Below are 17,841 nucleotides of genomic sequence, written 5' to 3' on the forward strand. Positions count from 1 at the left end.
ATATGACTGCTTTTGTTAGTTGCTTTTAGCATCTTTGTGTAAAGTATCCAACAGTCTGAACCACAGAAGCCAAATAGAAGGTAAAAAGTAAGCTTCATGTTCAGTCTTTACAAATGTTAAAAAGGAAAGAGTGGAAAAGCTGGTGGATCTGATCATCGTAATTATATTCTTAATTATTAATAATACTGCTGTAAAGTATCATTTTACGCTACCCTTCTGTATTTAGATCTGATAATGGAAGGTTGCAGGCTGAACATTGTTTGTTCCAGTCTCTCTGCCAAATTTCCAAACGGATTCTCTTTGTCGTGCAAGCTTGCCCAGTTGGCTTGATGCTTACATGCTTTCGGTGCCACATTAAGTAATATAATATCTTTGTAAAATACAAAATAACAGTGCAATTGTTTGTACCCTCTCAAAATTAGCTGCATTTTAATTTTCATCGTGTATCATTTGTGACACTATAAAACACACCCTGCCTTGTATGAATAAAAACCTTGTCCCATCTTGTATGGATGCAGGGAGCCTTTTCTCTTCTTCAGTGCTGCACCCAGGCAGGAATAAAGCATGATGCATTTGTCCTGGACATCCGGGAAGAAACAAGATTCAAGGGATGTGGTTTAAACTAGGATGTTATTTAATTAACTTAAATCCTCTGGGATCTACCCAACATAACTCATACAGTGCAGGTTATCATTCCTTCCACAGTTATTTCTATTTGGTAGAGATAGAGCCATTGGCCCCCTACCCCTCACCTCTCCACAGCTTGTTCCCAACCCATTGCTGGGATCCAACTGCCCTCTTCTAATATGAGGACTGGGGGGGTTGAAAAGGGGGTGTCTCCTCACTGAACCAGACATTGGGAGCCTCAATCCTGTCCCCCAACTTCTTTATGGGATGCCTTCTCCTAAATCCACATCCAATTCCTATTTATCAGGAAACTAGGCCCCTATCAAATGAGAACCTGCACTGGGCACCTTTAAGGTTGTGAGGGTTGCAATCCCCAAGACCTGGGACAGGGGCCATGTTCAACCTCTTGGTTCCTGAGTGCCTGGTGTTGTCTGGCAGCAGACATTGGGGGTAGGGAAACATACATTGATTGTCATTTGAGCAGATGTAAGGAATGTTGCTGAGTGTGCGGTCCTAGGGCCCCCTGAACTATCTTGTCCTGTGCAGGCAGAATAGCTTAGGAGCCCTCCTCTTGGTGGCTAATTCTCCTGTCCGTATAGCAGAGGACTAAGGGCTGGATTTTGCCTAGATTGCAAAATATGCACCTGGGTACTGATTTGGGTTTTGAAGCTCCTGAATTTTGGTGGTGGTTTGGTTCTGAGATTTTAGTCTAGTGCTATCTTTAATAATAGTAATAAGAATAATATATAATATTAATAGATACTAAATCCTGGATCTCCAGCAGCTTTGTTAACTTGGTAAAGCTTTGTGAGATAGGAAAGTATTAATAACCCAGTATTATAGATGAGAAAAACGATGCACAGAGATAAAGTACAAAGTTACATAGGAAGTCTATGACCAGATCCAGAGGCAAAGCCCATCTTTTCTGACTCTTAGGGGCATGTGATTTAGTCAGAAGTTAGCTGTAGAGATCACAAGTCAAGATGTACTGTAAATATTGCACAATAGATATGCTCCCCCCCCAAGAGTTATATTGCACCATCCGAAGCCCTAAGACTATTTCTCCATTTGCGGGTCTCCTCCATCCCTTTCACCTGAACATTAAAATGGCCTCTATTGTGATGTAGCTTAGCACAATTGAAAAACATGTCTAGCAAGGTCAAAATACAGACCATTTGCAAGACAGGCAGTGATTTTTTTCAGCATATCAAGTATCCTGGACCTTGGTTTTAACCACACGATGATCGTTCCCTCACCCGTTTGTTCTTTGGCTTTGTCTGCACTGACACAAAGGTGACTTTTTATACAGTGAGATAACTAATGGCAATCGTTACCTCGCTGGAAAATTCTAAGTAAAGACAAGACACTTGTAGATTTTACCACAAGATAGATAGGTGACACCCACCACCCTGGTTAACCTCACCAGCTTTTCCTCATGATAAAGTACAGTGCCTTTCTCCACTATGTTTTTGCTGCAGGATAGCTAATGCTCATTAGTTATCCCACAGTAAAACACACCTTTTTTAATCAGTGAAGACATAGCCTGTGCTAATTCCAAAAGCTGTCTTCAGTGACACTCATGCATCTCCACTGCAGTCACTGGCCCTAAGTAAAGGACTGTCACTTTGTATATCAGGATCCTACTTTACTCTTTCCCAAAGTAATCTAAGGCAGTGTTTTTCAAAGTTCGGGTTGTGACCCAGTTCTGGGTCATGGCATGTAAGGCACTGGGTCACCTTGCTCAGTACCCAGGGACCCTAGCGGCTCTGGTCAGCACCTCCGACCAGGACGTTAAAAGTCCCGTTGGTGGTGCTGCCCAGGCTCTTGCCTACCTGTTCTGACACCGCGTTGCACCCTAGAAGCAGCCAGCAATAGGTCTGGCTTCTAGGCAGGGGGACCACAGGACTCGTATGCTGCCCCCGCCCGAGCACCAGCTCCACATTCCCATTGGCCGGGAATGCTGGGGTGGCAGAGCCACGTGGAGCTGCTTGTGTGCCTCCGCCTAGGAACCGGACCTGCTGCTGGCTGCTTCTGGGGCAAAGCGCGGTCCGCGGTGCCAGTACAGGCGGGAAGCCTGCCTCCGTACCCCGGCTGCGCTGCTGACGGGGAGCCACTGGAGGTAAGTCTGCGCTCCAACCCCGCACCCCAATCCCCTGCCCCCGCCCAGAGCCTCCTGCAAACCCAGAGCCCCCGCCTACACTCCAAACCCCTCATCCCCAGCCCACCTCAGAGCCTGCACCCCCAGCCCAGAGCCATGACCCCCTCCCACACCATGGCACAAGCCCTGAGCCCCCACCCCAACCCGGAGCCCCTCCTGCACCCCAAACCCCTCATCCCAAACAGCAAAAATTAAGATGTTTCTACACCAATGCTAGGAGCCTAGGTAACAAAATGGAGGAACTAGAGCTACTGGTGCAGGAAGTGAAACCAGATATTATAGGGATAACAGAAACAAGGTGGAATAGTAGTCATGACTGGACTACAGGTATTGAGGGTATGTGCTGTTTAGGAAAGACAGAAATAAAGGTAAAGGTGGTGGAGTAGCATTGTATATCAATGATGAGGTAGAATGTAAAGAAATAAAAAGCGATACAATGGATAAGACAGAGTCCGTCTGGGCAAAAATTACATTGGGGAAGATAACTAGTAGAGCCTCTCCTACAATAGTGCTTGGGGTGTGCTATAGACCTCCGGGATCTAATTTGGATATGGATAGAGCCCTTTTAAATATTTTAATAAAGTAAATACTAATGGAAACTGCGTGATCATGGGAGACTTTAACTTCCCAGATATAGACTGGAGGACCAGTGCTAGTAATAATAGGGCTCAGATTTTCCTAGATGCGATAGCTGATGGATTCCTTCATCAAGTAGTTGCTGAACCGACTAGAGGGGATGCCATTTTAGATTTGGTTTTGCTGAGTAGTGAGGACCTCATAGAAGAAATGGTTGTAGGGGATAATCTTGGTTTAAGTGATCATGAGCTAATTCAGTTCAAACTGAAAGAAGGATTAACAAAAATAAATCTGCAACTAGGGTTTTTGATTTCAAAAGGGCTGACTTTCAAAAATTAAGGAAATTAGTTAGGGAAGTGGATTGGACTGAAGAATTTATGGATCTAAAGGTAGAGGAGGCCTGGAATTACTTTAAATCAAAGCTGCAGAAGCTATCGGAAGCCTGTATCCCAAGAAAGGGGAAAAAATTCATAAGCAGGAGTTGTAGACCAAGCTGGATGAGCAAGCATCTTAGAGAGGTGATTAAGAAGAAGAGAAAGCATACAGAGAGTGGAAGATGGAGGGATCTGCAAGGAAAGCTACCTTATTGAGGTCAGAACATGTAGGGATAAAGTGAGACAGGCTAAAAGTCAAGTAGAGTTGGACCTTGCAAAGGGAATTAAAACCAATAGTAAAGGTTCTATAGCCATATAAATAAGAAGAAAACTAAGAAAGAAGAAGTGGGGCCGCTAAACACTGAGGATGGAGTGGAGGTTCAAGATAATCTAGGCATAGCCCAATATCTAAAAATACTTTGCCTCAGTCTTTAATAAGGCTAAAGAGGATCTTAGGGATAATGGTAGCATGGCAAATGGGAATGAGGATATAGAAGTAGATATTACCATATCTGAGGTAGAAGCGAAACTGAAACAGCTTAATGGGACTAAATCGGGGGGGCCCAGATAATCTTTATCCAAGAATATTAAAGGAATTGGCACCTGAAATTGCAAGCCCATTAGCAAGAATTTTTAATGAATCTGTAAACTCAGGAGTTGTACCATATGATTGGAGAATTGCTAATATAGTTCCTATTTTAAGAAAGGAAAAAAAAAGTGATCGGGTAACTACAGGCCAGTTAGTTTGACATCTGTAGTATGCAAGATCCTGGAAAAAATTTTGAAGGAGAAATTAGTTAAGGACATTGAAGTCAATGGTAAATGGGACAAAATACAACATAGTTTTACAAAAGGTAGATCGTGCCAAACCAACCTGATCTCCTTCTTTGAGAAAGTAACAGATTTTTAGACAAAGGAAACACAATGGATCTTACCTAGACTTCAGTAAGGTGTTTATACTGTGCCATATGTGGAATTATTAGTTAAATTGGAAAAGATGGGGATCAATATGAACATCAAAAGGTGGATAAGGAATTGGTTAAAGGGGAGACTACAACGGGTCCTACTGAAAGGTGAACTGTCAGGTTGGAGGGAGGTTACCAGTGGAGTTCCTCAGGGATCAGTTTGGGACCAATCTTATTTAATCTTTTTATTACTGACCTCGGCACAAAAAGTGGGAGTGTGCTAATGAAGTTTGCAGATGATACAAAGCTGGGAGGTATTGCCAATTCAGAGAAGGATCGGGATATTATACAGGAGGATCTGGATGACCTTGTAAACTGGAGTAATAGTAATAGGATGAAATTTAATAGTGAGAAGTTTAAGGTTATGCATTTAGGGATTAATAACAAGAATTTAGTTATAAGCTGGGGATGCATCAATTAGAAGTAACAGAAGAGGAGAAGGACCTTGGAGTATTGGTTGATCATAGATGACTATGAGCTGCCAATGTGATATGGCTGTGAAAAAAGTTAATGCGGTTTTGGGATGCATCAGGAGAGGTATTTCCAGTAGGATAAGGGGTTTTAGTTCCATTATACAGGCATTAGTGAGACCTCACCTAGAATACTGTGTGCAGTTCTGGTCTCCCATGTTTAAAAGGATGAATTCAAACTGGAGCAGGTACAGAGAAGGGCTACTAGGATGATCCGAGGAATGGAAAACTTGTCTTATGAAAGGAGACTTAAGGAGCTTGGCTTGTTTAGCCTAACTAAAAGAAGGTTGAGGGGAGATCATTGCTCTCTATAATATATCAGAGGGATAAATACAGGAGAGGGAGAGGAATTATTTAAGCTCAGCACCAATGTGGACACAAGAACAAATGGGTATAAACTGGCCACCAGAAGTTTAGACTTGAAATTAGATGAAGGTTTCTAACCATCAGAGGAGTGAAGTTTTGGAATAGCCTTCCAAGGGAAGCAGTGGGGGCAAAAGATCTATCTGGCTTTTAGATTCTACTCGATAAGTTTATGGAGGAGATGGTATGATGGGATATGTGATTTTGGTAATTAATTGATCTTTAATATTCAGGGTAAATAGGCTGAATCCCCTGAGATGGGATATTAGATGGATGGGATCTGAGTTACCCAGGAAAGAATTTTCTGTAGTATCTGGCTGGTGAATCTTGCCCGTATGCTCAGGGTTTAGCTGATCGCCATATTTGGGTTCAGGAAGGAATTTTCCTCCAGGGCAGATTGGAAGAGGCCCTGGAGGTTTTTCATCTTCCTCTGTAGCATGGGCACGGGTCACTTGAGGGAGGATTCTCTGCTCCTTGAAGTCTTTAAACCACGATTTGAGGACTTCAATAGCTCAGACATAGGTGAGGTTTTTCGTAGGAGTGAATGGGTGAGATTCTGTGGCCTGCATTGTGCAGGAGGTCGGACTAGATGATCAGAATGGTCCCTTCGGATCTTAGTATCTATGAATCCCCAGCCCCACCCCAGAACCGGCACCCCCAGCCCAGAGCCCTGACCCCCTCCCACACCCCTGCCCCAACCCTGAGTCCCCACCCCCAACCCGGAGCCCCTCCTGCACCCCAAACCCCTCATCCCCAGTCCCACCCCAGAGCCTGCCCCCAGCCCAGAGCCCTGTCCCTCTCCCACACCCCAACCCCTTGCCCCAGTCCAGAGCCCCCTCCCATGCCCATAACCCCTCATTCCTGGCCTCACCCCACAGCTGTCACTCCTGCTCCCCAATCCTCTGCCCCAGCTCTGAGCCCCTCCCACACCCCAAACCCCTCATCCCCAGCTCCGCTGGGTCATTGGCATCAACAATTTTTTTCAGTCGGGTCCCCAGGAAAAAGTTTGAAAACCACCAATCTAAGGTAAGTAGTTTCTTACAATACACTCATCCAAGCAGAGATAATTGCTTGTTATAATTATTGATAATGCATCCGATGAAGTGAGCTGTAGCTCACAAAAGCTTATGCTCTAATAAATTTGTTAGTCTCTAAGGTGCCACAAGTACTCCTTTTCTTTTTGCGAATACAGACTAACACGGCTGCTACTCTGAAACCTATAATTGCTTGTTGTAATCATGCGTCAGTGGATCACCACTGAGGATGCCAAATTCAGGATGAACTGCTGAGAAACAGGGCAAACACAACCCAAAACTGGTGGTTATTCTTTCATAAGATATAACAAACCAGCCACAAAGTAAACTCCTGTTTCACTACGCTGGCTAACAAGAAGTCATAAAAGCAGTTTCCCCTTGGGCATTCCAGTTCTTATTTCCCTCCAAAACCACTGGATTGAGAGATGAGTGGTTCTTTACAACCAGTCTCATCAAATGAAAGGTTCTTCTGAATCCCAAGGACCAGTCACATACCCAGGTCTTATATAACTTAGATTTTACCCAAAAATCTTGCTGATACCAATCCTTTAGTATCTAAAATCTAAAGGTTTATTCATAAAAGAAAGAAAGAAAGGTGAGTTAAATTGGATAAGGGAATCAAATATATACAGTAATTGCATAGTTCTTGGTTCAGGGCTTGTAATAGTGATGAAATAAACTGCTGGCTTAATAAGTCTCTAGTTGCTTCCAATCATTGGAAGATCCTTAGTCCATTGGTAAGAATGCTCACCTTAGTATAAGTCCACATTCCAGAGGCTGGAGCAGGAGAGAGGCAAAATGGAGGGGTTTCCAGACCTTTATGTCCTCTGCCATGTGGAGGGAATCCCATTGTTCTTACTGTGAAAAATTATAGCAACAAGATGGAGTTTGGAGTCACACAGGCAAGTCCCATGTCCATGCATTTCACCTAGGCACAGCAGGAAATTCCATTTAGTGTAGATGGGCATCTCCCATGGTCCATTGTCAGTTAAATGTTCTTTTGATGGGCCCTCCATTTGAATAGTCCCTTCATGATGTGCTGGGTAGCTACCTTGGGGGTGTTACCCCAGGAGCAAACATTTGAAATCCAGGTATAGGGCCAATATTCATAACTTCAAATACAAAAATGGTCCATGCATACAAATAGCATAATCATAACCAGAAAATCATAACCTTTTCGTAGACATCTTACATGCGACATTTTGTCAAGATTTGTTGCAAATATATACAGTGGTTGCAACCATGATCTATATGGTCATATTTTAATCAGATAATGTCACACTTGCAAAGAGCTAAAACTAGTAGTTACTATCTTTTATTGCATTAACAGAGGCAAAATGAAGCCACAGCACAGAACTGCAAGTAGATTTCCATCATTACTTCTGCAAAATTTACTTCTTTTCTCAGGTCTTCCAATGTTTTTTTTTTCTTTATGTGAAATGTACTGGTAGTCTTATTTTAACATTTATGACAATAATGTCCATAGGCCCCATGAGGATCATTGTGCTGGGCACTGTCCAAAAATATAAAAAGATATGGTCCCTGCTCCAAAGAACTTACCATCTAAAAACTTATTAAATTCTTACTAAAACAAAATAAAAGTGCAGTAATTTACTGGGGGCTCAGTTTGTATGCATATTGTCATAAATATGCTTTTCACTTCAATTTTGGGGAAAATGTTTAAACGAGCCTTTGCGTGCCACTAGCTGTGTGTTCACAAAATTGCTTGACACATACATGGCCATGCTTTATGGGTGCAATGCACTTGAAATAGTTCATCACCTGTGTCTACTTAAATGTTAATTTACACCTGTAAAACCCCTTGACCATGAAGGATTTTGCAGGTGCAAATTAATACTTGTTTGAGCACAGGTGTTAAATTATCTAAACCATGTGTACAGGTGGATGTACCTGTGTGAGAAATTCTCTAGAATGCATATATGGAGGCTGACAATTTATGTTTGTCTCCTCAATTCCTATGGCATTGTTGCCCTCTAAAGGTCACCTGTACTGATACAATCGTAGTGATGTGAATACCGCATTAATGTCTGTCACTGCATGTGGGAACAATGCTAGTGAATGACAGCTGCAACCAAAGTTGCATTTTTTAAATATAAGAACAAAAAGTTAAATTGGGCAAAAACAAGAAAGCCCAATTGTATACAGAGGACTCTGATTGACTTCAAGTGATTTGGCCATCGTCTTCTGCTGAGTTTGTTTCCTCTCTTATCGGTGATGCAGGAAATGAGCTGCAAGGATACAGATAGAACCTAGTACTACAGATAAGGAAGTGAAATGATTGAAATGCCTGGTGTAGTGTCAGATAAGATGAAATGCTAAGTTTATCACACACACACAATTCTAGTAAGATCTAACTAGGCTTTGCTTAATTCAGTAAAAGACTTCAGGCTACCCGGGTTACTGCCACACAGGCTAAAAAAAAATGGGAGCTTTGTATCAGGAATCTTCACTGCACAGATCCCTTTGTTTGAGCGTGGGAGGATTTTGTGTGTCTGATTACATAAAAAGATTTACGGTAAGGGACTTTTTAAAAACTTTAAATTTAGTTTTGAAATAACACTAGTCACCATTTTTGTAAGTACTGTGTAGGTTTGATACTATCTTCCAAATATTGTAGTCCTTTCTTATGCAAAACTGTCACTGAAGTCAATGGGAGTAGTACCTGACATGAGGAAATAAATATTGTCTATTTTGCAAGGTTCTAAGTAACAAACATATTGACTAGTATGCTGAGCAGCAATAAAATTAAATGGATGTGAATTGTTTGCATTATTGCAGCTATTTGCTTTAGAATGGATCTCATAACTGTCTGAGATTTTAGAATAAAGAAGTGGCTCATAAAAGCTAAATACTTGTGCACAAATTTACAAGAGCCTGACATAATCACTGTGAGGGAAAAGAGCAATTAATCACAGACTTAGTGGGTATCACAACAGAGCATTTTTTCCCCTAAGTATTAGCTAAATACTTGTAAATTGAGACAATCTTGTCACTAACAGTAATGGACCTGCCCCCTTACTTCAGCTGAAATCAAAGAAGGGTTTTACCATGGACTTAAATAAGAGCACAATCATGCTCTTATTGGGGCAATTTTCAAGCAGCCAAATTGTGTCTGCTTATTTGGCAAGCAGCTAAAGGGACACAGTTAACTTGAACATTGCATACTGAATGTCTGCAAAATGTGTACCTCATATTATCACTTATACTGTGGTAACACCTAGATGCCCTAACTGAGATCAGAACCTCATTGTGTTAGGTACTGTGCAAACACTATAGCAAGAAACATGCCCTGCCCCAAATAGCTTACAATCTATAGAGACAGGGCAGACCAAGGGTGAAAGGAGGAGCGGGCACAGAGCGGTGAAATGACTTGCCAAAGTCATGCAGCAGATCGGTGGCAGAGTTGGAAGTGGATTCAGGTTTCTTGACTCCCGATCCAGTAACCTTTCCATTGGACTATGCTGCTTCTCAATCCTAGATCGATAGTTACAAGTAACTCTTAGATTGTTATAGTGGAAGGAAGTTAGTGGGGAAACAATATTTTACTCTGTGTTTTTTTATTTTTATTTTTTTACTTGACACATTTGACAGCACTTTCAATACAGTCAGTTTCACTATCTCATTGCACAGTCAGTCAGTTAGTTTCTCCTTTGGTGAAAATATCCTTATTGGACGGAAATAGAAAACCCATCTGTATATAGAATATAGATTTTAAGGAACTATTTAAAAAGTTGCAGGGCATACTGTTTACGTGGGAGTCTAACAGAACCTAGAATTGTTTTTGGACATTCTTTCAGACTGTTTGGAAGAAGTAATCCATTTATTTTGCCCAAATAGCTTCCTACAGAAGGCATTTAAATTGTTTTCATTTATCTCATTTAACTATTTAAGCAGGTGCATGACATTTGAGATAATACCCTAATCTAGTACAGTAATATTACAAATAGCATACATATGTTTAATACCAAAGGTCAAATCCTGACCTTATTGAAGTCAATGGCAAAACTTCTATTGACTGTAATGGATCCAAGATTTCACCTGAAGATTTTAAGGGACTCCACTGTGTGTAATGTAATGCTTTTAATGTAGCCAGAGCTATTGTGAAACATTTTTTATCATTGGATCACTTAATAATCAAAGAATGATCAAGGAGATTGGTTGTTCTTGATTGCTGTGGAACTCCTTGCCAGAGGATGTTCTGAAAGCCAGGACTATAACAGGGTTCAAAAAAGAACTAGACAAATTCATGGAGGATAGGTCCATCAATAGCTATTAGCCAGGACGGGCAGGGATGGTGTTCCTAGCCTCTGTTTACCAGAAGCTGGGAATGGGTGACGGGATGGATCATTTGATGATTAACTGTTCTGTTCATTCCCTCTAGGGCACCAGGCATTGGCCACTGTCAGAAGACAGGATACTGGGCTAGATGGACCTTTGGTCTGACCCAGTATGGCTGTTTTTATGTTAAAGGGCCAGCAGAGTTACACCAGGGTAACTGAAAGCAGAATTCGCCCCTTTATTTTTATGACATATACCACCCAACTGCTTTTTCATGAAGAGTGACTAATGCTATCTTTAAGTTGCCTATGGTAAAATTTGAGATAATTTTCTGTTAATATTGTTTTAATTTCTCTTTCAGTAAAATACATGTTGAACGATGACATGACATTAAACATGAAATGTAGCATGCAGTGTTTTTAAAATGACTTCTGTCAAAAAGAAATGCAATTAAATTAAGCCAGATTTCTGAGGAATTAATTTGTATGTTTCTGAAGTTAATACATAATGCAAAATATGTTAGTGAGGACTGGTATAATCTAGGTTTTTATGCATTGAAGGAAATTGCACTTAGGGTTGTAATGAGTAAAAATTAAATTCCAGAGCTGCAGTTATGTGCTCTCCTGGGGCTTTTGTGGCTTGGATTTTTGTTACTTAGAGGTAGTGTGGTGTAGTGTCTATAGCATTGGACTGGGACTCAGGAGACCTGCATTCCACATCCAGCTATGGCACTGGCCTGGTGGATGACATTAAGGCAAGTCACTTACCCCTTCTGTGCCTTAGTTTTTCCCATCTCTAGAACTGCGATAATGATACTGACCTCTGTTGTAAAATTCTTTGCATTCTGCAGATGAAAAAAGCTATTGTTGCTGCTAGCAGGCTGGCTTACAGGACAACTGACACAGTTGCTGGTAAAAAGCACTTTATTTCCCTTTCCACAGCAATATATATACACAGCACTTGTTTATTCCTTTTCTGTTGTTTATCACCCAATGTTCTCATCATTCTTATCTTTGGGTTCCATTATCTTGTGGTGGTAAAGACTCTCAGGTGCTGCTTATCTCATTAATCCTTAGTTCAGCCAAAGTTTAGTCCTCAGTCCAGCCAAAATCTTCTGGCCTTGTCCTTTATCTTGCCACCCGCAGCCCTGCCTCTTGTACTGTTATTTTCCATTACTTGGCACACATTTCTAAAACATCTGATACTCAGCATTTCCCACAAGCTATGTATTGTTGTTGTTGGCTTTCATGAGTCCTAAACTGAATCAAGAATCAAAATAACTTGATTTTTTTGTCTGTGGAAGCCTTTGGCTACAACACTCAGTATAACACTCAACACAACCACTGGTAACCTACAGTCATACCTTCCCTACATTCATCCATTTAAGATTTTTCACATCTGAATTCATGAGATGCTAGAGGGATCTCTGCAAATGGGGGAAGGTTAATAGTCTTCATCACTGCCACACAGCAAACCTAAAGAGGGCAACACATAATGCCAAACTCTGCCCTTGGATTTATGCACACAGGTCTTATTAAAGTGAATGAGAACTATTCTGAAGGTACGATATTAAGATGGATATTAATGCTAACCAGATCTCAGCTAATATGATACATGGTAGATTGTAACTTTGGGTCTGATCCTGCACACATTGAAGCCAGTGAGGGTTTTGCAATTGACTTCAGTAGCTGCGGGATCAAGCTTACTGTTTGTGTCTACTTGTCAAGAGACTGTCTCTTTCTGGCTTAGTATGTTGTGATCTCCTGGGCTGCTGCTGTTTACATAAGTGGAAACTCAGATGACTGTTGTGTACAATGTGTTATAGGATTTACAGCACCAGACAACTCCACATGTGACTGGAATGAGTTTACAAAGCACCTGCAAATTCATATTATTGCACATAGATATACAGTGAAAAGTGTTTTTATGTACTGCCTGCAAGGTAATAACATGAGAGGACTCCAGGTTTCTAAACCACTAAACCAGCCACTAAAAAGGCTCTTTATTAAGAGAACTATTTACAGAGATGCTGCCTTCGCAGCTAGCATTTGTGCCATGAGCACACTGACTGGCTTCCTCATGCCTACTCCAAACCCATCCCTGCTGCAACCTGTGCTGCTCCCTTGAAGTTCCATGATAGGTTGCTACAATGTCCCATTGAACAATTTTTGTTGTTGTGTCTCTTGTGCCAGTGTTTGCTGACTTGCTGGGGCCAGAGGTTACTAGTACGTAGCCAACCCCTGGGTGTGGCTATTACCACCAAGCTTCTTGTGGTTTGTTTGGTCTCATAGTCCTTCAAGTACGCTGGTCTTCAAGCCTATCTCCCACTTCTGTGTCATCACTGTTGGTGGGGGACTTGCTTCCACCCTGTTGCTGTCTTTGATCTGTTGAGTGGTGTCATACTGGGCCACCCAGGGCTGGCCTTAGGGAAAATGGTGCCTTGGGCAAACTTGTATTTTGGTACCCCAGGCCCCCGCTGCCTCCCTGAGCTACCCACCCATTGCCCCTGACCCCCTGCTGCCTTCCCAGGCTCCCCCCATTGCCTCTGGCCCCCACTGCCTCCACATCCATTCCCCCATCACCCCAGGCCCCTGCTGCCTTCCTGGGCTCTCCCCATTGCCCCTGGATCCTGCTGCCTTCCTGGGATCCCCACCTGTCCCTCCATTGCTCTTGGCCCCGCTGCCTCCCCAGGCTCCCCACCCCCTATCACCCCTGGGTTCCACTGCCTTCCCCCCCCCTCCCCCATTACCCCAAACTCTCTTCCTTGGCCTTGACCCCAGATCTGCCCTGCTCCTTGCCTCTTGACCACAGCGCCTTCCTTACCACAGTGCCCTGGGCGGTCACCGACCCATAAGGCAGGCCCTGGGGTCTCTGCTTCAAACAAAATCCCATCTTGCACTTACAGCTCATCCCTCACCCTGTGAGGAGGAGGGATGACCTCCTGTGGCACTGGTAAACTGGCCAGCCCAGGAGCATGAACTGTTGTACAGCCAGTAGCGTCCCCTCCTATTAGATGCTTTGTTGGGTTGCCTGGCGCCTCCCATTAGAGATGAAAAGGTACTGTAGCATATTGATAAGCTCTATCTCCTATTCCATACAGCAGCCCGTGTGGTATTCTGGAAGGTATACACTGCTCATTGTATCTGCCCTCCCAGTGCCTTATCCTCACATCATAACCCTGGAGTGTCAGTAATATGCATGGTAGTCACTGGGGCACACTCAGCAGTGGCTTGTTCATGATGCTTTCTCATGGCTTGTGATCTGATTGCATCTCCACCTTGTGCTCACAAGTTAACTGATGGAATCGTTCCATTCTAAATAGCACACCCAGTTGCAACTTTTCTGTCTGAGTCGTATTCCCTTTCTGAGCCTGTCAGGGCTCTATGTGCAAATGCAATGGGCTGCTGGCTTTGCATCAGCATTGCTCCTAGGTCACTTCCTGAGGCATCACGTTGCAGCTCCAGCTGCTCTACAAGGCTGTAGTATGTTAGGATTGGTGTCTCATTTATTATTTTCTTTACTCTTTCAAATGCATGTTCGTGGGTCTCTGACCATTCCCATACTACATTGTTGTGTGTTAACTGTCTCAAGGGTTCAGAGGCTAATCAATATGTTTGATTGTTAATTGTGGCATAATGATTGTGGATTGCTTCTTCGTTGTCATTTCCTCCTGCAATAAGAATGTCATCAGCTACAATCTTGATATCTGGAAGTCCCTCTCTAGTGCTTGCTTCAGTTTACACAAAAAACAGAATGGGCTGCAGGCAGTAAAATGGTTCATACTCCACAGTTAGCCAGATTTCAAGGATCAAATGCCACAATCAAACATCTCTGGGGTCGGGCAGATGGACATAGGCATTTGTACCTGGCTGTCCTGGTGAAAGGTGTAGCAATGGTTGTGAGGTGTCTGGATAGATCAGTCTCCCAGAACCCCTGTCTTGACATCACAAACAGTGAACACTTTTGCCCTTGACGGTCAGGTAGTATGTCGTCAGTTGCTGGTAATGGGTAGTACTTCTTTCACTGCTCTGTTAAGTGGTTCGTTCAGTGTAGGTTCTCATTTTACCGGAAGGTTTTCTCACCAGCAGCAGGCTGTTGATTCACTCTGTTCTAGTTTCAATGGGTATAATGATGCCTTCTCTTCACAGGCTTGCCAGGTTCTTCTTCAGTGGATCCACCAGAGCTAATAGAACTCTGCTTTGGCAGTCTCACAGGCTGCATATGGGGGTCTATTTCCAACTTCGTCTTGACCTCTAAATGTCCATTTCCTTGAAATATCTTCTTACATTCTGTTAGAATGCCACACAGGGCCCCTGGTGCCTGTTCTCCTTCCTCTCCCACACTGAGGGTATTCTGGTGTTGTACTGAGATCAAATCCATGGCTTGCACTGCCTTGCTGTCCAACAGTGGGTATTACTTCTATGTGTTAACTACTACAAACTCCAAGTGATCACAGCTCTTGTTTCATATAGTCTTATCAATAGTCTGCATTTGCCAGCTGGCCTCAAAATGGTTTTATTGTCCATTACCAGCACTTTGTACATTTCTCTAGTCTGTTTATCAGTGTTTCTGGGTTTATTTTGTGGCTGGCCCCACAAGTCAGTTGGAACTGAATTGGTCATTGATCCAATAGCATAGTTGCAAATATGGCACTTGAATGGCTGGCAGCCTTCTGCAGCATGTTTACTCTGAGAGTCTTTTAATCTGCTAGAATCACACTGCAGATATTCTCCTCTTCACTGGAAGTATCTATATCCTTCATCAGTGCATGGACTGCTGCTTTTTTCTTTCTGGGATAGCTGCAACACTTCAAAGTGGTTCTGTTTTCCTCACCCTTTATATCATTGCTGGCACTTTTCTTTATGCCTTTCATATTGCTTTCCACAATACATGCACTAGACTATGATACCTGCATCCTCAGTCAGTCTGTCTCTATCCTACTTCCTGGGTTCCCTGAACTTGATCCTGTTCTTGATCTGTACTAATGGCTGTTGTTGTTTTGATCCTTTCCCTGGACAGTTCAGATGCCCTTGCTATTTGGAGGCATTTCTCTAGGGTGAGATCTGTGTATCTCAGTAATCTCTCCTGTAAACTGTGATAATATGTCCCACAAACAACCCTGTCTTTAATAGGGAATCTTTAATGTCTCCTAAGTTACATATGGATACCAGGGTTCTCAGTTCTGTAATGTAAGTACGCTTCTGCTTCTTGGTTTCAGGATAAAAAAAATCTAGTATCTCTCTGCAGTCTCACTTTGTCTGGGGTCACAGTACTCATCCATCTCCTTTATCAGCTGTTCCAGTGTTTCAGCCATTATTCCTGGAAATAGTGTCTCATTCCCATCTCATTCTCCCCTTGTTCCTACTGAAATAGTAGAAGATTACTGAAATAGTAAAAAAGATTTTGCCTTCATGTTCTCCTTTTTATCCCCCTTATTATTTTTATTATGGTCAGCTCTGATGCAGATTCAGTTCTTGCTTCCACTGCTTTCATGCATCTGCAAATATGTTATTTGGAAATCCAGCATTCCTGGTGGTCCTAGTCCCTCCTTGCTGCCTGCTGGCTCTGTTTCTAGGTGCCAATATGTTTGATTTTTAATTGTACACTCTCCTGTGGTTCTTGCTAGACTGACTTCTGCCACCTTGTTTCATTTACAGTGTTCTGGGTAATAACTCCATGTTTCTAAAACTAAACTGGCTCTAGAGAACTATTTATATATGTCAAGGTTCCTTCCCTACTCTGAACTCAAGGGTACAGATGTAGGGACCTGCATGAAAGGCCCCCTAAGCTTATTCTTACCAGCTTAGGTTAAAAACTTCCCCAAGGTACAACTTTGCCTTGTCCTTGAACCCTATGCTGCCACCACAAACGTGTTAAACAAAGAACAGAGAAAGAGCCCACTTGGAGACGTCTTCCCCCAAAATATCCCCCCAAGCCTTACACCCCCTTTCCTGGGGAAGGCTTGATAAAAATCCTCACCAATTTGTACAGGTGAACACAGACCCAAACCCTTGGATCTTAAGAACAATGAAAAATCAATCAGGTTCTTAAAAGAAGAATTTTAATTAAAGAAAAGGTAAAAGAATCACCTCTGTAAAATCAAGATAGTAAATACCTTACAGGGTAATCAGATTCAAAAAATAGAGAATCCCTCTAGGCAAAACCTTAGGTTACAAAAAAACACAAAAACAGGAATATACATTCCATTCAGCACATCTTATTTTACCAGCCATTAAACAAAAGAAAATCTAACACATTTCTAGCTAGATTACTTACTAACAGTTGTAGGGCTGCATTCCTGATCTGTTCCCAGCAAAAGCATCACACAGACAGACCCTTTGTTCCGCTCCCTCCATATTTGAAAGTATCTTGTCTCCTCATTGGTCATTTTGGTCAGGTGGCAGTGAGGTTATCTTAGCTTCTTAACCCTTTACAGGTGAAAGGGTTTTGCCTCTGGCCAGGAGGGATTTTATAGCACTGTATACAGACAGGTGGTTACCCTTTCCTTTATTTTTATGACAATATAGATGCTGCATCTGTAGTTTGCGTTCATGCCATGTGCATATAGATTGACTTTGTGTATCTCCTCTAGACTCTTCCCTTCTGCAGCCTGGGTTCCTCCCTCCAACTTTCTGTGCAGGTACAGGGACACAGAAAACATTAATGTCAACTCCACCCACTCTGAGTGGTAGCATGTGCTTGCAATGCAGCATGATGGCAAAAGAAGACCATATGATTTGGGATTACATTTGTAGACAGGCATCATATTAATTCTTCTCCCCATGACACTAATGAGACTGCACTTGCTTAACTCACATAAAAATAGACTAGCCCAAGTGTTCAGGGGTATATTAGAAGTTGGGTTATGACAGCATGGTCTAGTGGGTTGAGTAATGGTTAGGAACCAGGAATTCATGCGTTCTGATCCCAGCTCTGACAATGACTTCGTATACCCCTTGTGTGCCTACTTCTCCA

The 17,841-nt window shown here is 42.5% G+C and overlaps 1 protein-coding gene across 3 annotated transcripts in view; it reads left to right on the forward strand.

The window, feature by feature from the left end:
* MYLK3 (myosin light chain kinase 3) overlaps positions 1–17,841 on the forward strand; it is a 71,395-nt gene that overhangs the window by 1,519 nt on the left and 52,035 nt on the right. Inside the window, exon 1 of one of the 3 annotated variants that reach the window (XM_043495444.1) lies at positions 8,534–9,103. The exons of the other annotated variants lie outside the window; for them this stretch is intronic. Coding sequence (XP_043351379.1) covers positions 9,011–9,103 — 93 coding nt within the window. The 5' untranslated portion in view covers positions 8,534–9,010. Of the gene's footprint in view, positions 1–8,533; positions 9,104–17,841 lie in introns of those variants that run through there. 3 annotated transcript variants of the gene reach the window in all.

This window comes from Dermochelys coriacea, chromosome 12 (genome assembly GCF_009764565.3).
Source record: "Dermochelys coriacea isolate rDerCor1 chromosome 12, rDerCor1.pri.v4, whole genome shotgun sequence".
NCBI classification, from domain to species: domain Eukaryota; kingdom Metazoa; phylum Chordata; order Testudines; family Dermochelyidae; genus Dermochelys; species Dermochelys coriacea.